The following is a 22,870-nucleotide window of genomic DNA, read 5'->3' as shown; positions in this document are numbered from 1 at the left end:
TTCACTTCTGTCTTACTCTCCATCATAATCAGCCTCCATGACCCACCGTATAATTATTTTTTATTGCCCTAAAAATTACTGGGAACTTACAACTTAAAACAATGCACATTTGTTACCATGCAGATCTTGATGTTAGAAATGCAAAATGGATCTCCCTAGACTAACATCAAGGTGTTGTTAAGGCAGTGTTTATTCTAGGGGCTCTAGGAGCAAATCTGCTCTCCTCCCTCCCTCTTCAAAACTAACAAAGGTGAATAGAGTTCTCACACTGCATCCTCTGGCCTCCTCTTCTGCCTCCCCCATTTACTTTTAAGAGTCCTTCTTTATGACTGCATGATATTTCATCACGTATATGTACCACATTTTTTTTTTATCCAATCCAGTTTTGATGGGCAGCATGGATGGTTCCATGTTTTTGCTATTGTGAACAGTGCTACAATGAACGTGCGTGCAGGTATCGTTTTGGTAGTCCTCTGGGTATATTCGCAGTAGGGGGATTGCTGGGTTATATGGGAGTTCTGTACCTTATCCTGAACTGTATCCTATATATTTAAAATAAACAACAAAAACAACAACAACAAAATACCCTGGTGATTATAGTGGGCCCACTCAGGTAATCTAACATAATCTCCCCATATTAAAGTAAATTGATTAGCAAACAATGTCATTTGCAACCTTTATTCCTTTTTGTGTGGAAACAAATCTACAACTTCCAGGGATTAGCATGTGGACCTTGTTTGGGGTTCATTTTTCTGCCTAGCACATGCATGTTCACTTATTTTTCTGGAGTCATTGGATTTAAACCAAGGAGTAAAAATTGACATATCCTTGGGCACAGTATATTTTTTCTTATGATCACGGGTAACTTTTCTTTTTAACAAAGTGCAGATAAATTTAATCTTAAGCAAAGTGGCAGAGGAGATGGGTTTCCCTGTATAGTCGGTGACTCTGGTGCCAAAGTTAAGTATCAATTCAGTTTGATAATCAAACGCTTAAGTAATACTTCAGAGACTGACTCTATTTGTCTGTCTTGATTCCTGTCAGACGTTTTAATTCATCTAGATCATGAAAAGCTATTTGAGGACACAAACCTTCATTCTACAAAATATGAAAATCCAAGGATTTTAAATGTATGTAGTTTCCTAAACAGATTTCGCCAGGTGCAGTTTATATGAAATGTCTAAGATAGAAAAGGAAAAAAAAAAAAAGAAAAGAAAAGATGAAAATGGAGCATCTGTTTGAGTGGATCCTAAAATGCATGTTTCATTTTCATTCATTCTGTATGGGAAGATTGATTCCAATGCTTGTGATGCAGACCTCTATCTGTGCCTCTATGTATTTTACGAGGTCGTTTTTTAAAGTTTGTTTGTTGTCCTTGTTGTTTATTTGTTAATCTTTTAGTGTTTCAGTAGTTGCAAACCTAGCCAGTCCTACTGGAGTTCCACTTGGTTCTTCAACATTGCTCCCTTGAACTACTGCAGACTAACTCCAACTGTGTAATTTACCATGTAGGTTTATCGACCACGTTCAGCTGTGTCTGGAACTCCATGGGTGTGTAGGGTAGTCATGCAAAGCAACAGAACGGCATGTGATCTGAGCTTTTGATGATGATCACAATGACAACTTGACAAAAATAAATAAATAAATAAACCTTTGCTTATATTCTGAGAATGCTTTTGTATGATTAATCCATACTTTGCCCAACTGAGTTTAATGCTGAATTTGCAGCATGTAGATTTTTCAGCACAATGGTAGGCACAAAACGAGTGCTTAATAAGTCTTTGTTGGGATGAATGTCACTGTGAGGATAGTATTTTTCTTATTAATTGCCTGTCAATAGTCTTTTTTTTCTAACTAGGACTCCCTCTGTCTTCCTGTCTCTCTGTGGGTGTAAACATAGAGACTTACAAGGGACTGAGTCAAACAAATTGGGGCGGGTGAAATCCAATTGTGGTCTAGCATGCTTGCACCATTCATTCTATATTGTACCAACCTTGCTAACCTCTGCTATTAGAATTATTCATTTTAGAGTTGAATGCAATCTCACAGCCTTTTGCTCATAATAGGAACTCAATTAACATTTTTATGTGATTCAGCCAAATAAGGAATCACAGAAGAGGTGATTTCAGAAACAGGGACGATTTAGACAAGCATATTTCACAGAGCTGACTTTGGGAATATCTTTGCCCCTTTACAAATATGTTCAGCTTGAGTAAACCTCGCCATCTTTGTAGCTTATTAAAGTAATTAACTAAAATATTTGATTATTGTGCATATTTTTGTTTGTGATGTTCCAAGATGCTTTAATATTTTCAAAGCCAGGCAGTATACTAAGAAATTTTGCTAGTTAGTAAACAAAAGTCTACTCTGAAATCACTTATTTCAACCATTTATTCACTGATTTACTCATGTAATCTTACAGTTTCATAACTTACAGTTTGAGATAATTAAAGAACTAAAAAGGGTATTGGCTATCATCTGCTACAACTCTCTCATTTTAAGGTTGACGACATTAAAGCAGAAAGAATACTCATTACATCATATTTTAGACTATTTAAATCCAGTCTCCAAAACCCCTCAGTTCAATTATTTACAACAACAACAAAAGAAATATCAAAACATGTTAATAGCCAGCAGTTGCCTATAAACCGCTTTCAAGATACTATCATTGAAAAAGAGATATAATAGGTAAATGCTGTTTATAAAAATCTTACAATTTAGTTAAACTGTCTACAATCATGTATAATAATTTTTAATATAACTGAAGAATTAGTAATGTTGAAACAATGAGCTATACATGGTGTAATAGCAACTACACTTTTCAATAACTTGCTATTTTAGGAAAGTGCTGTTATAGAGTATCTTGAATTTTGCATTTCAGGGAATTAAAAAATAGAGCTTACTACATTATTGGGGGTTCCAGTGCAAGGAAAAACATTATTAAAGAGAGATTCAAGCCATTGACCTGCCTATGGACCTCTGAGCAAATGTGCACGAGGATGAGAAATTCTGGGCTTATGGTGTTCTCCCGTAAAGAAGTTGAATAAATGGGTTCCCTGATTAAAAGTTCCCCTATGGATTGCATTGATTAAAAACTGCCATGGAGAAAGAAGTGAAAGCACAAATGCTTAACGCCTGGGTGATACAGATTAATTAGAGAGTATACAGAGATTAGAAGTTAAGCTAGTATCCTTTTGTGTAATTAACCATGATGTGCAAAAAGGTAGGAGTGGGGAGTTTACAGTATTCATGTCTCTCAGAATGTCACACACTAAAGATTAAATATAACTTTTAAGAAAAAAAACCTGGTGAAAAGCCAAATTGTTATAGAACCACTTGATAATGGTGAATTCTAGGCTCCAAATTCCTTTCCTTTCTCTTATTATAGGAAATCAGTAGCAACAATAACAAACAAACATGGCAAATATGGGCAACTCACCTTACTCACATCAAACCACTATTTATGCGTAATCATTCAACAGATATTTAGTGAATGCTATATTCCTATGTCAGATTTTATATTGGTGCTTTATATGCATGCAGTGTTGAATGCTTATTAGGACATGTTAAGTTTAATATGATTGTTTCAATACCATAAGATGCAGTTTCTACTTATAAGAACTGAAGTTCTGGCAAGTGAAGTGATTTTCCCCAAACTATTCAATGACTAGAGAAAGGGTAAGGATTTGACTATAGTACTTTCTGATCCCAGATTCCAAACAGTCTTTTACATATACTAGAGTGACTTGAAAAATATTTTATGAGCTAAGAAATACGTATGGTAAGTACACTATTTGGAAACAGTGGTGGCATTTTGCTTTCTGTGTTAGTCATCTTGAACTGTTTTGTTTGGCAACATAAGAATTTAACAGGCCCTAAAAGACAGAGTCTAGCAAACACTCTCATCCTGCAGCCATACTAAGATTTCCATTACATAGTTCATAGGAACTTCCTTTGAAATCCTATTATGTGAAAATCATGGTACTATGTGCTTTGTATATAATCTTAAATGATATCTCAATTAAATATACTGAGTACAATATGGTAGTTATTAATTGAGCTGATGAGAATATGAGAATATGTCTGAATATTTACCCCTTTCATCTGTTCAACATAGATCAGAAATTGTTGGTTATTAAAAGAGCACTGGCTGTCTCAGTTCCATTGGACAGTAACTATGGAAGTTAATATAGTTCAAATCATTTAATCTTTCTGTATCATTTTATCTGCAAAATGGGAAGAATAACAATCCCTCATCTGTTTAATCCTGTAACAAAGACACACTGATGCACTCTATATGGAAAAGCTGCTAAAAATATAAAGTCATATATACATTTCGGTTATTTCTCAACTATTTTTCAGATGCCTAATATATAATAGGTGTTCAATATAAATTTATGATATAAATCATTGAGTCAGTATGGAAAACTAGCATGAATAAAATGAACCTACATTTCTGTCAGCTTCTGATATATCTTTGGAATAATTCGTTTGGAAGGTGAGCAGATCTGTGCTTAAGAACTCAGGTATAAAGAAGGGAAAACTGAGCACTTCTTGTTTTATTCTGGCTGTGAGATGGGATAGCAACACTTATCTGGTTTGACAAGAGGATGATGATGTGTCCATAGCATGTTTGGTTTTTGTCATGAGAAAACACCAACATAACCTAACCCAGACACCTCCAATTCATCTAATGGTGAAAAGATGTTTCAGTATAATTCAGCCTTATTTCCATAGTGAATAACCAGGAGAAAAATTAAGAGAGTCTTTATTTTCATGCCAATATTTTGTGGGGCTGTTAATAATGTGCCAATCAAGGCTTAGCAAAAAAAGTCTTTGAAACAAAGAATTCAGACAAGTGGCAAGCTAGATAGTGTACCTTTGAATAATTGGGTGTTATTTTTTTTTAAGTTTAAAAAATTTTTTTTGAGTTGCAGTCTCACTCTGTCACCCAGACTGGAGTGCAGTAGCCGCTCCCGGCCACCGCAGCCTCGACCTGCTGGGCTCCTGCGATCCTTCCGCCTCAGCCTTCCAAGTAACTGGAACTACAGGCATGCGCTACCAAGCCTGGCTGATTTTTTTTTTTTTATTTATTTATTGTAGAGATGAGGTCTTGCTGCCCAGGCGGGTCTTGAACCCACGGGCTCAGGCAATCCACTCACCTCAGCCTCCCAAAGGCGTGGGATTACAGGCTGAGCCACCAAGCCCGGCTTATTTTTTTGTAAAATATTTATTCACCTTGTCCTGGACTATATCAGAGGTGGGCTTACTAAGGCCATGGGCCAAATTTGGCCTACTTTTTGTTTTTTTGAACAGTCAGCCAGGAAGAATGATTTTTTTTTATAAAAAAATATTTGTTTTTTTGAGTCAGGGTCTCAGTCTGTCACCCAGGTTGGAGTGCAGTGGCACGATCACGACTCACCACAGCCTGAAACTCTAGGGCTCAGTTGATACATCTGCCCCAGCCTCCCAAAAGTGCTATGATTATAGGCATGAGTCACTGTGCCTGGCTGATTTTTTAAAAAATTATTTCTAAATATTAAAAAATTAATAAACACTAATAACATTTCATGGAGCGTGAAACTTAAATTTCTAAATCCATAAATAAAGTCATTCATTTGTGGATGTTCACTGACTCACACTCCAACAACAGCTGTAGCAGAGACCTATGGCAGATAAAACCTAAAGTATTTACTTTCTGGCCTATTACAGAAAAAGTTTGCCAGGCCTCTGGATTAGGTTTAAAAGAATCCAGCAAACAAGCAGAAAAAAAAAAAAAGCAAAAAATGTGATCAAACTATTGTGTTTGCAATATAGAAGATCTACAATTTATGTTTTAGAACTTAATATCTTTGTTACAAGTTTTCAGAAAAAAAGTTTGTCTACTTTTACTAAGAATTTTAGACTTTCCCTACTCTGTTTTCTGACATTTTCCATTAGGGGGAAAAAGTAAAAAAAAAAAAAAATACAACCAAGGGACTAACTTGTATTTTTAGGCTAGAGTATTACATGCAGGCATTTGAATATTAAAATTTATTATTTTTATTCTCATTTGCAAAATCAGAAGATTAAAATGCTATACTTAGGGATGGTATGAAGAAAAGTGACAACATAAATGAAACGAATAGCATTTTCCTGGCACTTAGTATTATCATTGTTCTTTTGCAATAATTAAATAATTTGCTATCTACTGGATTAAGAACTATAAAGGATCACCTGCATTCTTAATTTCTGAAGTTCAAAAGTAAACAATACTGTCAAATATGTAATTGCATGCAAGTCCAAGGAAAGAAATATAGTTGTTTAACTTCTTTTTACCCAAATGAATGTTTTAATTAACGAATTCAAATGTCTCAACATGTTTCTTGTTAATATCCTTTCATCTGGTATTGACTTGAAAGAAAGAAAGGTAGTTTGAAGTATGGCGGCATCTTGAGATGATAGCAAAGGAAGATGCACCTAAAAAGTTTAAAGACCTGATTAAAGTTTGTTTGAGGGTTCTGCCAAATATCCGCCAACTATTGTACTGTGGAATCCTAGATATGTTTGTTCAATAGCCACTGACACTGGTTGAAATGTTTGCAGATTAATCAGTGCCTGTTCATTTGCAAGGAAAGATCTCACAGTCTTAGATAGCTCCTCTTTAAAAATGAAATGCAGCACTCTATAATACTGCAATGTTCTGCTCCATGACTGTTTCAGTGCTTTATGACTGACAAAGAGAGTCATTAGAAGTCTGTTTGATGGACATAACTAAGTGAATTGGAAAAAATAAAAAAGGCTTTTCAGCCCATTCAGAAATAATTGATGTGACTGAGACAGCTGTATGTGAGTTCCAGATAAGGAGACGATTTATGGAGAAACTACTGAAGCTAAAAAGGAAGGTGCAGATTTAAAGTTCCCAATAAAGTTGTCTGTAAGACACAGAGCAGTATTCAATAAGGAAAGAGATTTAACCTGAAGTTCTTTCCAATAGATGGCATCCTTAGGGTCCTATCCTCTTGCAAATGAAATCCCCATAAAGGTAGTGTCACTAGGTTATAAAAAATAGACTCCAAGAGGAAAGAGTGTACTCTTAGCCCTGTGCTATATTTTCTTGTTTACTCTAAATAGTATATATAGTGTGGTATTCCTCAAGTATATCTCTTTTCTTTTTCCTTTTCTAAAACTGACCACTGGCCTATCAAAAAAATCAATTTTTATTCTACAGGTTGTGGCTTAGACAATTTTGCTTCATAGATGAAAGGCAAACATTTTTAAGTATGTCAGATTATGGGAAATATATTTATTTTATGTTGTGATGGTTACTTTCTAATCAATCTAATGAGAATGAATAATAAGAAAGGTTTTACTATTATTTATAAATTTGTGAATATTCATCTGGATTCTATTGCTTTTCTTTTTGAAACTGTACATGAACTTTCTGACAGAGATTTTTAAAAAATAGGTGGCACCTGAAAATGTTATACATATTTAGCAATGATTATGTTCTGAAGGCAGAATACATTCATAACATACTATTAATAAAATTGATGTTAATGTCAATTTCAAAATTAATAGTACATATTACATCAGTACTTTCAAAAAGGGAGAGTAGTTATTTAATACTCTAAAATTAAAAATGTTTTTAAATGATTCTACAAGGCAAAATAAAAAATAAGATAGTTATACTTGTAGTACAATTTGACTTCAGCTTTCTAGATATTTAAAAATATGGACTTTTTAGAAAATTGTTTCAATCCTCCAGTGAATTTGAAATATGTGGACTTAACTATTCTGGCTGCTAGTTTGTTTTTGAATAAAAGTGGAGCTTGTGAGAGCTTCTCATGCCACCTCTAAACCTGTTACACTGCCTAGATTTAGGGTGAGTGTTCGGTACTTTACATTATCAATCATGGAGATACAATTTTACAAAAGGAAATAATGAATCTAATGCTCATCTCATTTTCCCTCCACGAGTGCCTTCCCATTTACTATGTCATTTGAACCCAAGCCTTCTCTCTTGGCTTGAATCCAGATGAATCCAGATGCATTCTACTTTTTCTCTTCATCTGAGCAAGCAATCTTTCTCTTGATCCTAAGTTTAATATTCCTGTTTTAGCATTTGTCCATATTTTCCACAAAATAAAACTATCAAATACAATTTATACTGTACACCCGACAGCATTCCACTTAATGAATCATTATTTGCCATGTTTGTCCTTTTAAGTCTCTGAGATTAATTTTATCTAGAAATGATCACTGCAGTCATACATCCCTTCCCTTGGTGGGATGAGGAGGCCACCATCCTCAAGCCCTCCAACAGCAGAAGAAAAGTATCGTAGTCAGAGAACCTCGTCATGAATACTTTTGCCAACTCCCCATGTGACTTCTAGGTTTCCAGAAAATTGAATAAAATTAAATAAAGAATGGAAAATGCTGGTTACAAGTTTATGGTACTTTAAAGCAGTGTCAACGCTAATGCACGGGGTTGGAGGGAGGATGAAGTTACTCAATGCTCCAAGAATTCTATATTATCTGGAATTTACCTTTGAATATATTTGTAACAACCTCTAAAATATCTAAGTAGTTCCTATAAGAGGGTGTGTCCTCAAGTGAAAGTCTCTGGTGTGTTTAATGGAGACAGAAATAGTTGATAAATGCTAGTCTAAAATAATTGAATAATATTCATACTTAATGAATACGGATCAAAATAGCTTTCGAAAAAAATTTATTGTGTGTACATATTTGCTTTAATTAGTGTTTTAATTAAATTATTTAATTTGCATGTAGAAAAATGAAACCTAAGCCGGGCTTGGTGGCTCAGCGGGTAATCCCGCGGTTTGGGAGGCTGAGATAAATGGATTGCCTGAGCCCGCGGGTTCGAGACCCGCCTGGGCAACGTGGCGAGACCTCATCTCTACAATAAATCAAAAAAATTAACCGGGCATGGTAGCGCACGCCTGTAGTTTCGGCTACTCGGAAGGCTGAGCGGAGGGATCGCTGGATTCCAGCAGGTCGAGGCTGCAGCGGCCAGGAGCGAGCCACTGCACTCCAGCCTGAGCCACAGAGTGAGACTCTGACTCCAGAGAGAGAGAGAGAGAGAGAGAGAGAGAGAGAGAAAGAAGAAACCTTAGTACATTAATAGGATAATCAAGTTTGAAATTTTATATAGATTTTAGAAATTCTATTTAGAAGTCTTGTGAATTAGGGCCAGCTCTATATTTTCTTTAGATACATACCTAAACCATAATGGAACACAGGTATAGTTATATAGTTGTAGTCAGAGGTATAATACCTTTAATAGCATATGTCTTTGAGGGAGCTTAAAGCTCTTTTTATAAACTATCTCATTAATTCTGAGAGAATTTAAGTTAGTAAGGGGCAGTTGTTATTATCGCCATTTTATAGACCCTGAGCCTAAGACCCAAGAACCAAAGATCAGTTAACTTGTTCAAGGTTGTGTAGGGACTCTATAGAGTATCTTCAAATAGAATCATTTTTTTCCTGATGTTTCCAATGCCCTATTTTTTTTCTCATTAAACACACACATTCAAACACACATGCACACCCCATACATGAAATTCCTTAGCATGTTTTTACTGTTTACTTCTTTTTATTTTTTATATTTTGTTTTAAAGATGTGGAGTGCAATTCAGGATTAGGTATACAAGTGGACATCGTACAGGCTACTTTGTGTTTTTAATTTTTTTTGTTTTTCTCTTGATTCTGGTTAGTTTACATATCTTCTACCCTCTTTTTTAATTCCCTTTCCACTCCGTTTTTGAGCACCACATATTGATTGCATCTTCACTTACTTATTTTAAAGCAAAACTTTCTCAGTACCAATGAAGAAAGAAAAAAAAACATAGATAATTAAAATTCTTTACACAAATCTTTTTCTTTTAACTCTATCCTACTTTTCTTTTGTCATAGTTTAAAAATTATTTCCCCACTTTCTCTATTTCTCTATATATTTACATGTCTGTCTTTCACTTCTTTTGTTCTAATCTACATTTCTTTACCTGAGTTTAGAGGTTTTATAACTACAGTGGCCTTCTAATGGATGAATCCAATAGGCATGTGGTAGTCAGCATTATTTTTGGTGTCTCTAATGCTTTTGATTATACAGGATTGCCTTTCTTTCTGGAAATGGTTGGTTTCCTTGACCTCTCAGTTTTGAAAGTGACCTGCTTTTTCCTTCTAGTCTTTTTTTTTTGCACTGACCCAAAATATGGAATCTATAATCAGCCCTTAGATATATGTTATCTACCAAACATCTTATAGAGATCTTAGTCAATAGACTTCCCCCTCTTTTGTAGTGCCTGCCCCAAATTCTTGAGTAAGTTTCATAGCATCTTTTTTATACCTTCATTTTATTGGAAACTTTATCACATCATGTCTGGTTTGTTTTTATGGACTTATAAGGCTTTGGTTTTCTTTTTTTTTGAGTTGGAGTCTCACTCTGCCCCCCAGACTGGAGTGCAGTGGCCGCTCCCGGCCACCGCAGCCTCGACCTGCTGGGCTCCAGCGATTCTTCCGCCCCAGCCTTCCGAGTAGCCGGAATTATAGGCATGCGCTACCACACCCGGCTGATTTTTTGATTTATTGTAGAGATGAGGTCTCGCTGCCCAGGCGGGTCTCGAACCCGCTGGCTCAGGCAGTCCATTCACCTCAGCCTCCCAAAGGCGTGGGATTACAGGCTGAGCCACTGAGCCCGGCTGGCTTTGGTTTTCTTAAATGTGCAGAATTATTTTTGGAGTGTCCTCGAAACCTTGGAACATAATGTGTACAAAAATGCAGATAGGTATAGTGAATTAATGATTCAATCCAATCAGCTACATGGACTTGCTTGATAATGGCCTTACTGTTCTTTTTCACTGCCGCACCTTCTTCTCAGCCTTGCCTCTTGCCAGGTAAATATTTCTCTATAATTTACCCTTTAGCATAGTCTTCTGGCTTCAACATTTCTTCTTCCTCTTCTTTTTTAAGGAATTGTCAGATGATGTCTTCTACTTGCCCCTTTAATTATATCATTCATTTGCCTAAATGAATTCTTTGATTTCCCTTCTCTCTCTCCTTTATGATTCTCACACATCCCACCCACAATTTTGGAATCATATTCTTGAAGATCGCTTTCTTGCATTTCTTATTCAAATCTCTAGCCTGTCTTCACACTTGCAAAGAGCTGGAAGACTGACATTCTTCTCAAACTCTTTGGCTTTCTCTTCCATTAGATAGGCGATTTGCATTTGCAGGACACAAAATCATTTGTCACCCTAAACAGAAAAAAGCAAAGCTCAGACACTTCAATTTACTAAATGACTTCATGATTATATTTTTATGTCTCAAGATGGAACAACGAATCTATTGACTCACCCTGGAAACTGTTATGTACTCTTAGGGAACCAGCTGGCTTCCTGGAACAGTTTGCTTTCTTTGACTTCTACCTATATTTTTTCTGACAGTAGGATTTCTCATTTCTGTCTGTGCCTCATCAACAGCTGGGGAGATATTAGAAACTACTGCTATCGAAATCCTACCCTGAATGCTAATTCATTGGGCTTAAATCGGGGCCAGGTATTGGCATTTTGGTTTTTCACAAGCTCTCTGGGTGATACTAAGGTGCCTATAGGTTTAAGAATCATCACTTAAACTACTTCAGAGTATCAGTAATTAACAAAATGACAGTTATATATATAATGCAAATTTATTCTCTCTGTCAGAAAGTTAACCCACTGCTTCAGATTTCTGCTTTAATGAATCTTTCTGGAATATATAAATAATATGAATTCTGTGTCATAACCTCTGCTATGCAGCCTAGCCATCTTCTCAATAGGGCCAACTCTTCTTTCCTCACATCTAAATATATATGTCTGATATACTATTGAAATTCAATCTTAACTCTTGAATCAATGTTGTTTTCCTTCAAAATTTAAGCTTCTATATTAATTTGGCTCACATTGCCAACTTAAATATTTTGCCACAATAACTTTATTATTCAAAATCATCAAAATAGATGTGAAGAGACATTTATAAAATGCTGATATTGGGTTATAGAATTCTAGTGGAATATTTTTAAAATGCAGATAAAAATGATAGATGCAATATATTGCAATCTATTGTATGATATTTTTTATTGTGAACTTTTATTGCAAATTATGTGTTCATTCATTTAGATATCATTTTAAATACACAAAAAGAAGAATCAATGTATTTTTAAATATACAAACAGATCTTAATATTTTAAATTATAGCATTCTTCTTTATAAAATAAGTTATGAAGATTAAATTATTCACAGTGAAAATAAGGAAGGAAATCAAGAAAATAAAATACACAGGGTCATAGCAGTTATTATATAATACATTATAGGAAACTCATTATTTTATTTTTGACATTTTTACCACAAACATAGTCTATCACCTGTCTCTCTACTAGCTTATAATTACTTTTAGTGGAATAAACATTTAAGCAGATTCTAAGATTACTATTTTCATTCAAGAGTTGCATTCTCTTTTCTACTTTTATATCAAAATGAAGCAACATTTATCATAATTTCTTATTTATTTTCCCTTTCTAAATGTAATAGTGTAACATATACTTCTGTGTTCATTTTGAGATTTTTTTGTGTTAGTCTAAATATTTGAAAGTTATTAAAATACAGTTAAGAATATTTGACCCTCCGTGTGTGTGCATGTGTGTGTGTGTGTGTGTGTGTGTGTGTGTGTGTATGTGTGTGTGTGTATATATATATATATTTTTTTTTTTTTAGTCATAATATGATCCTTGGAATTCTTGACCAATTTCAACATTGTCATTAAAATTTCATGAAGTATTTTCAGAAGTATTTGCTGAGTATCTTCTGTGTGCAGAACAATGTGGTTTCAAGAGACAGTCAGTGGTCTCAATTTCCAAGGAGAGACCAAAGACACTGAACAATCACAGATAGTTCGCCGTCAGCTGGGAGTGATAAATGAGGGGGAAAAAGAAGAGAAAATATGCACACACAGATACAGCATGTAAATACAAATTGATTTCTGTATTTATTTGAATATAGAGTAAATATCATAATCATACTACCATAAAGAAATATCAGAATTGTTAGATAGTGATTCCAGAGAGTAAATTTTAATCGATGCTGTGTATGTTATTTATACTGGAAATATTATAACTGTTTTTAAATACTGCAGTCCTAATTCAGTTAAACATTATAAAGAAGAGAATGTGATTTAAATGTTTTCCTTTCCATTTAGATTCAACTGTTTTAAGAGTTTGATTTTGAATAAGAATTTTTAAAAAGATTTTATGAAAACAGTACACTTCAAATAAGTATATGAAGCATGAGATACTGGGTTAGAAATACCAATAATTTAGAGTATTTTCAGCAAGTCTTCCATCTGTGACAAAATAAAGGGAAAATTTGTGGAAGCATGTGTTTGTCTTTAGCAAAGCCGATTTATAAATTAGGAGGAGATGTCACAATTCTTCTAAGCTTTTCCATTAATAACCCACCATGTGCAGATAAGCCTTAAAATTACTAAAATTCTATTCATCCAAGTTGTGATTAGAAATTGTACCATGAGCATTCAAGTTATAAAGGTGCTGACGAAGCTTCTTTATCTTTTACTATTTCCTAATGACATCAATTTTGTACTTTGTAGTTGAAAGAACCAGTCTGAGTTTTATGTTTAAAAGTATGTATATTTCTGCATTTTCAAATTCATGGAAAAGCTTAATGGATACAACTATTGCCAAGAATAATTTCGAACTAACATTACAGGACATTTTAATATCATTTTCCAAATTATTATTTTTATGTAATACAGTACATGCATCAATTTGGTACTTTCAAGAGACTAATCTTTAAAATTTTATTTTGCAGTTAATTAAAATCTGCAAATTCCATACATAGTAAATCTTCAGTGTAACCATTGTCAGTGGCATAATAAATTGTGGAGTTTAATTGGGTAAAGTTTTGCAGCAAATTTATTTTATTTATTTTTAATATTAAAAAAATTAAAGACTGTACATGATTTTACTTTTTTGGAACAAATTTCACTCACTAATAGAAAGCACATACAATTAAACTGAATAATTTATTTTCCACTCACTGATTATGGAAACTTTTATCTATTCAATATGACCTTTACAGTTTCAAGGTCAAGAGGTAATATTTTTATATTAATGATGTAGTAAACATATTTCTATTTTCTAGCACTGCATCTAAATTCCTATTTGTCAGCTGTACTTTTAACAGTTTAAGTCAACTGCTAACACATTTGATTGTATAGCATTGAATCATATGGACAAAGTATTTAAGAATACATTCTTCATCCAATTGATTAGTCCAATATTTATTGCATTCACAAATCACTTACCCTCTGTTTTTTAGAGCCTATTTGTGAAAAGCATATTTGAAGTGAAGACTTCAGATTAGGAAAAGGTTGACTGTGTGGAACTAACATATCAGATTTAAATGTATGTTTTGATAAAATTGCTGTTTTTCTCTTTGTTTCTGAAAGGGAATTTTCCATTTTTTCATAATAAAATCCAAGCTCTAGGTGTCGCCTTAAATAATACATAGTTAACTACATAGATTTAAACATATCTAACCATTTATATTGAATTCGCTGTCAGTAGACCTTAATGTATGTAATTTATGCATTTTTAAGTAAGATCATTTACAATCTTATATCTTAGTGACATTCAGAATCTTTTCTTTTACAGCCATTTCGTAGAGTGACGTTTTCTGTTGTGAGTCAGCCTCAGGACCCACATCAGGGGTCACTGCAGAGTTGCTATGACAGCGGGCTGGAGGAGTCAGAAACACCAAGCAGTAAGAGTTCATCAGGGCCAAGACTGGGTGCCCTTCCACTCCCAGAGGACAACTATGAAAGGACCACGCCGGATGGCAGTGTTGGTGAGGCAGAGCATATGGAAAATGGTAGGGGCAAACACAACATCCACACACATAATCACGCTAGTGAGCCGTAATAAGTAGACTCGAGAAGGTCAGTTTAAAACTAAAATAAAATAGCTGACACTAAAACTATTTTATTTTAAATAATAAGTATTTGCTAAAATACAGAAATGCTAAATAAAAGAACATAACTATACAGATAAAATTCACAAAAAAATTGTACCATCATTTTAAAAGAGCCTGTCAGAAGTAAAAACACTTATAAATAATCAGAGTAGGGTCCACGATGAAAAAAGCTAAATAAGTGCACCATTTCTAAATAATAGCAACTGAGGAAAGTATTTTATGATTGTTTCCTTCTATTCATTTTTTCATGCAACTATTTCTTCAATTGCAACTGTCTTGTCTTAGTGAAAGAAAATGACAATAAACACACCTTGCTTGACTTTTTCTTTTCCTAGATGTTTATAAAAGTATTTTCAAACCCCTCCTTTCAAGTGATCGCTAAAGTAGATAGAGTCAAAAGAGAACACTACTATCTTGTTCTCCATAAAACAGTTAGAATTTCCTTTTCAATTAAATATGAGGTTTTTTTTCACTTTATGCGAGGGAAAGGAAGGAAAATACATATTCTTACCTTAACTTCATATTCTTAACCTGTTATGAAGTGATTTTCACGATCACCACAAATGGCCTTATATATTATATTTTCCTTTAAGTTATAAATTTAGCTTGCAATTAATACTTGTAAAACTTTTCACAGTTGTTTATGTTCCCAAAGATTTGGTGATTTATTTCCTGGATTTCAAGTCATAAAAAAATGCCTGAGGAGTAGGTTTGTGTCAAATAACGGAATGGTAAAATTCTTCCTAACTTTATTATTTTTTCAGATATAAAAGAGATATGGTTATATAGAGGGGAAGGAAGGGAAATCACATACATTTTATCTCTAGTGCAAACTTGAAAAGGATTTATGTCTTTCACCATCTCAACCCCCAAGTGATATAAGACATTCTGACTTTTGTTATATACAAGTTTCATTAGTGATGATATGCAAGTTGAGTATATTAATGCAGGAAAAAGACTAATTTTCTTCTGGACGTTTACCCATGGAATTTAAAATTCAACATTAGAGTATTATATATCACAAATGATCCCTAGTGAAAGTTTTGCTAAATTATTTCATGCTAAATAATTCCTTATCCACACTGTTATTTGATAAGAAGATATGCTAGCAAGGTCTGATGATAGATGCCCCTCCTGATTAATTATACAGAGTTAAAATGGCATTTTGCCTTATGGCTATAAAAGCATGCTTATCTGTGTGTATGGTGGTGTGTGTTTATGTGGATGGGAGTTTGATGTGACTTTTTAAAAATTAATTTTTTAGTAATTTTTAAAATGAGTATAAAATTTTGGTAAGAATTGCAATGTTGATGATTATATATTTAAGGCAGGTGTGTTTAAAATTCTCTGGACAAAATTAAAATAAGATTAAAAACCTTTAACTAAATATATATAGAGATATATGCACATATATATCTCATATACCTAGGAAGGCAGGATTAATTTAATTTAGGAGTACAGCTACCTCTGACATTACTTTTTGATGATAACATACAATTTAATTTGTGTTTTAAAGAGTACTTTTTCTTACTATAAACAACAAAATATACAATTAAATCTTTATTTTTTGGATGTCAGCTTTATTAACAGAAAGAACTTTGTACCACTGGCATTATAATCACATTTTAATGTTATTTTCTGTTTTGCGAGTTTGTAGGGATTTGATATCTTTAAAATAAGAAAAGAATGATGAATAATTAAAACATAATTGTATATGACAAACACATATCAGTTAATTTTTAGGAGGTATATTTTTCATGGAAAACTTAACAGGTGAGCATGTTAATAGAATAGAAAGTTTACTGGCAAATATTTCCAGAAGAAGACTTTTAGTTCTTTCATAATCAAATTTTAAGTCCTGTTAACAGCATGGGCAATAATAATGAAACAGATTTTTTTCCTGATGTTATATGTGACTGACACTTGAAATTTAGAGTTGATATAACCCTTTGTCATCTGCTAGCTGTGATTCATGTTAGCCTTGATTTACAGGTAATGACAGAAAGAGATGTGATGCACTTTGGGTAATCCAAATGTGGCAGTTGACATTTGAGTAACAGTTTAGTTGGGTCCAAGTTTTTAGACTAACTCATCTAGCCATAAAATGTAGTTGTATTGCTTGAATTCTGGTAATTTCATCTTTAGTATTAATGTATTTTTCTGACATGAATAGAATTGGAATTGAAACCTGTCAAGTATTCATTTGTCACATTTAATTGGAATCCAGGTAATCTGCAGTGTTTTGCTTGGTTAGGTTTTAATCAGAATTTGTATTGGATTTCATTTGGATTTTCTATGAAAATACTATTTTGGATGCTAGTTCCTAATTATTATTACCTCAAATATTTTCCTTGAACTTAATCTTATGTGAAACAATGCAGTTATAACTAATTGTTTTGGATTAACGTTTATTGCAAAGTTTAGAAGATAATTTCCAGGGCAATAACATGTAAAATTCCAATGTCATGATGCAAGCCAGGAATAAGTTAGGACAGCTAATGATAAAAATAAGTTGTCACAGATGTTGTGACAAGAAAGTAGTTGAAACAGAAAAAATTAAACAAGCAATGAAATGTACTTATATTTCATAAAAGCTTTGCCTGCTATAGTTCAGCAAAATAAACAAAATTTCATTAAGAGGGCCTGTGGGTTAATTTACTTTGTAACCCACATTACTACCAAATGGAGAACAAGATTTCATTCTCTTATTAGCTCATGAAAAAGAATATATCATAATAATAAATATAATTTCTTGGAACTGGAATCTAATGTAGAGTGAAAACCAACATTTTGGAGTTCTTAATCTGTAGAACTTTTGTGTCATAGATCTCTAGAAAGAAATAATAAAATCAACACCAATTTAAAAAGTATTTTAAGAAAACCTTACAAATTATTTATTTATGAAAAAAGATCACTAGTATATCTTTGCTTTTAAATAATTGTCATTCACATTTGATTATTTTATGCTGATCCTTTAATATTGAGATAATTGGTTATTAATTACTACATAAAATGACTGTGGTGGGGTAAAATATTTAATCTAGAGCTCATGGTGGGAAGTTGTTAATAGTAAAATACTTGATAATGAAAATGTTGTTATAATTAAAATCTATTGCAATGAATTGATAATTCAAGTAAAAGACAAATATACTTAAAAGCACCAACACATTAAGGACAAACATTGACTATGAAAGAGCTCACCCTTATCTTAATTATGCAGTCATCTTCAGACTTTCTCTTAGAGTGACACTTAATTTCTTTAGGTCAATTCTAAGTATTTATCTTGGCTCCTACCTTCATGCCATAGTCTACTTATTCTTCCCAAAACTCCTTCTGAATCATCTGTGCAAAACTAATTTGCCTTTGTTATATGTGATTTTATCATACAATAATGTTTAATGATCTCAGATATAGAAAGCATCCCACTCTCTCATTTTAATTTTTACCAGCACATTGGATTGGCAACTCACTCCTTCCTGATCTGCTTCTGATGATCTCTGAGGCAATTAACTAAATTAACTCTGAAATCTTACTCTATCCAAAATTCTGTGATTTTTCTCCTTACATCTAATTCTTCTTGTATCCTTTACTCTGCAGAACAGTAGAGACCTTTGTGTCTCCTAGTGAGGCAGTGAGTAATTTTTATAAAATGTGTTAATGTGGGTAGAGCAGTAGTGATTCTAGGGCCTTCCTCTCATCACATATAACGTGTACAATCTAATATTAGATAATGCATTTATTACATAAATAAAAGGAGTAGACCGAATCAAATATTATGGTTTCTGGCCAGGTTGGTAGAAAAGTTGGCATCACAGCAGGCTAGTGTGGGAGACAGTTCTGGAACCTCTTGTAGATCATGCTATACAAGAGCCATCTATAGATCTGATCTAGCCCAAGGTGTAATGGCCTTGAAAGACATCAACTATGATTAAGATATCTCATAATAAAATAAATACACTTCTTTTCCTGCTTACAATGTAAACTTTGATAAGATTAGGAATGAAAAGGTAGAAAACAGTATACATTATTCTCTAGGTAAACATTCATAAATAGTATAACACAGAAATAAATTAAAACAGGATAATAGCAGTTAATCTAAGATAGGTTTTTAAAAGTTAAATGAATTTAGAAATTTGGCCACTCTAAAATTCTAATTAATATTCTGCCTCTCGATTTTATCAGATACTTAAAAAATAATTTTGAATTTTATACACTAATATTTTTTAGCTGCTATCTTTCAAACTTCCTTAATTTTCACACTTTTATAAGGTGCTTTATATAGTGTTTAGAGTGTCTTGTCCTTAATGATTTAAACATGGTACAGTAAACCATGAACACATTTTGCATCTACCATAAACTTTTCATATTGCTTTTAAAGTAAATGATAGTATATTTGAAACATTATTGAAAATGAGACACCATTTTCTTTGGCCCAGTGTAATAAGAATGGAGACAAATGCATGCTTTTGTGTGAGATAAAAGACTCCTCTCCCTCATCTTTTCTCTCAACTACCCAGTTTTCAAGCAGGTGTCTGTTCAGTGACATTGTCTAGTTTGTGTTGGCTTTTGCTGTTTTCATTTAGATTGAGTTTGTAGCAAGGCCGTCTCTTCCATCTTTCCAAAGATCCTCATATACTTGTCAATTGCATAAACATAATACCTCAAACAAATACCTCACATATTTATCTTCCCCTCCTTAGGAAGAGACTAACATATCTTGCTAAAGTTTCACAGTCATGGTTCTGCATTTCTCCATGTCACCCTAGTTGTCAGTGTATGACAGAGGCTGCATTTTTTTACTTTTCCAGCCAACTGTGACTTGGCTCTGTGCCTCCCAAGAATCCCCAAGAAGTCTTTATATTACCACATTGAGAAGGTGCTATTCACTTCTATTTTTTCATAGTGATTAGATAGAGAAAGTGATTGTGGAGGCTGTCTAGAGCCAGGTCTCAGCTAATCAAGATGTTTACTATAGCGGCTTTTCAGCCATCCAGTAAAATGAACAGTACAGTCTAAAAGAATCAAAAGAAGATATGTCCTAGCAGAGAATTGGCAGTGATGTGGGTGATTTAAAACACAGGCTTTGAAATCTTATCACATCAGTTTGAATGCTGGTTTCACCTCTCACTAGGAGTGTAATTTTCTAACCACTCTTAGCCCCGCTTTGGTCATTTACAAATCATGGGATTGTGGAAGGAACTGCATAATATTATGTTATTACATGTTACAGGTACTATGTGTAATAATTTATAAATAAACAAGTGTAGTAACAATTTCACTATATTAATTGGTAATAAAGTTTTAACCATTACTACTTAAATAACAATGGTAAATAATTGTGACTATTATTAACTTTAGGTAGATTTGATTTAACATAATGGATTAATCATGAGGGCTTAAAAATGTTTAGCCTCACAAAGATAGCATTTTAAATTTACCAGTAAAAATTATATTCTCACCTTTAATACTTTAGAAACCAATTAGTTTCTCTCTCTCTCTCTCTTTTTTTTTTGTTGTGGTACTATGAAGTAATACTCTTGGGTATTGGCTTATAGACAAAGGAAAGACCTAAAAGGAGGGGAAGGAAGTCTTCTCTCTAGGCATCAAATCAATACAACTTTTGTGCTCTTTGTCATTTAAGGTGAGAACATGCCATTATTATCTTTCTACATTCATTTCTCTCTTTTAAACGGTTTTGCATTTTATGCTCTGTGTTTAATTGAATGCATTATTCTTCAGGTGTATATTTCCTTTGAAAAACTGCAAAATATTCACATTAACAGGGAAAATGAGCTGAAAATAATGTCCAATTAGTATGCTTACCAGACTTTCAGTCCTTTCTTTTCTAATCGTAGTATTAATAATTAACACTGATAAAATGTGTGGCCCTATTACCCTTTTAATTCTAATTTGGTCCTTTAAAACTGGATCACTTTTCTGAACCCTTATGACATTTGAAGAGAGAATGAGCTTTCATCAAATCTCAAAGTGACTTCGGAGGTCAGTTAGTGGTTTCGTTGCCGTCAGACTCCCAAAGCATTTGCTTGTGTGAATTTCAACACTTGTTGATAATGCATGTCATTGTTTGGCTCCTTATTTAGTCAAGGTATTATCCCAGTCTTTCCTGCATTATTTTTGTTTAAAGATTATATATACTTCTATTCTTCCTCTGATTTTTTTCCCCAGATTTATGTATTAAAGACTTGATGCTACTGAAATACAGTGCTCTTAAGCCTCTTCTATGTGGCAAAAGAATACTGGAACTTGGCTGCTCAAATGTAGTTAACCCTCTCAACCTCAGGGGGTTAGCCCACTTATTGAGGAAGCATTTCATCTCAATATTCCTCTTCTAGGGTAAAACACTTTCCATACCTTCTACCGTAGGTATTTTTTGTGGTACGTATTTTGTTTGCTTTGTTAATAAAGCAAAGCAGCAAAATAGGTGACTCTTACTTTGTGGGAAAATAATATAGTGTTAAAGCTGTGGTTATTCATTTTGATTCAACAAAAATGTATTAAAAATAAAATATGACCAGGGTTTTCAGAGGAAATTTAGGTAAATATGAAAGAATCTCTGCCTTCAACGTGGAAGTCCTTATGGAGATACAACCTTGATTGCAGTAAATTAAGTATAATGTGAAAAGTAGGAAACTCAGACGAGTTCAGAGTGGTATGAGGTACAGAGAAGGGAAAGGAAAATTATACAGATGCAATAATTATAAATGCATTTATTGAAATTTTTACATTTTATAAATAAAATCTTGGGCTGGAAAAAGGCCTTGAAATGCTATGTGCCTCATCTCTCTTTTTTATCTACCTGTCTTTGATATGGTTTAAAAATTATTAAACTGACCTGGAGGCTTCATGTTAAACCAAATACATTCAGATTACTTAGTTTTATATTTTAAATCAAGCTGCTGTTTCTTTTTATGTCTTCTTTTTTCTTTCCTTTCTTCTTTTTATATTAATGCTAAACACAATTAGTTCAAAAACTAAAATTTGGTCTTGTTGAAATTGGCAGCAGAAGCTAAATCCATAGATAGACTACAAAACAGATCAATTTTATGTCTCTATTCTTTCTCTGCTTATAAACATGGACAATTACTAAAAATATGTGCATGTTTAAATAAGGCCTTTTAAACTTAATGAGAGCCTGTAAGTAATCTTCTGATGCTATTCTTATTTGTCTTTAGAAGATCAATAGTGTTATTCAAACTAAATCGATGACTAGATTACATTAAGGTAGATTAAATTGGATTACGTTACATTTATATTTTAGAAATTTATTTGTTTTTCGGTGGTTGCAAATTGTTTTTGTAATTGTTATTTCAAGATTTAAGTTAGGTATGTGAGTATTTATATCACATTCACATTCTATCTGAAATACAGAAAACAGGTTTCTTTGTTTTAAAATTTAAATCTTGTTTCTTGTAAGCTTTACTTAATTTGTGCAGGTAGCTTTTTTGGCATTAGCTCTCATCATTTGGTATGTCATCTCATTATTGTCGAGAAAATATGGTGTAAGTTCATTATAAGAATGAGAAAATATTTGGAACACATGAAAAATTAAATGCATCCTCTAAAACACAGTTTCAACTGCTAAAATATGACCATCTCACAGGAAACTAATTTTTGATACTGTATGTGATATGTGATATACAATGTTTTGGGAATAAACAGATACTAGAATAGTGCCCAAGTATTTTAAAATCTTTTTGCTTTCTTATTTCCATTTAAAAATATGTCTTCTGCCGGGTTCGGTGGCTCAGCCTGTAATCCCGCGCCTTTGGGAGGCTGAGGTGCGTGGATTGCCTGAGCCTGCAGGTTCGAGACCCGCCTGGGCA

At 33.3% G+C, this 22,870-nt stretch overlaps 1 protein-coding gene across 1 annotated transcript in view; it reads left to right on the top strand.

The window, feature by feature from the left end:
• Window positions 1-22,870, top strand: part of PCDH7 (protocadherin 7) — a 410,459-nt gene that overhangs the window by 182,103 nt on the left and 205,486 nt on the right. The window contains 1 exon segment of the mRNA XM_021712977.1: window positions 14,708-14,924. Coding sequence (XP_021568652.1) covers window positions 14,708-14,924 — 217 coding nt within the window.

This window comes from Carlito syrichta, unplaced genomic scaffold (assembly GCF_000164805.1).
Source record: "Carlito syrichta isolate Samal-C Ts95f unplaced genomic scaffold, Tarsius_syrichta-2.0.1 Scaffold303979, whole genome shotgun sequence".
Classification (NCBI taxonomy): Eukaryota; Metazoa; Chordata; class Mammalia; order Primates; family Tarsiidae; genus Carlito; species Carlito syrichta.
The sequence above is the reverse complement of the archived record's forward strand: the minus strand, read 5'-3'. Positions and strand labels throughout refer to the sequence as shown.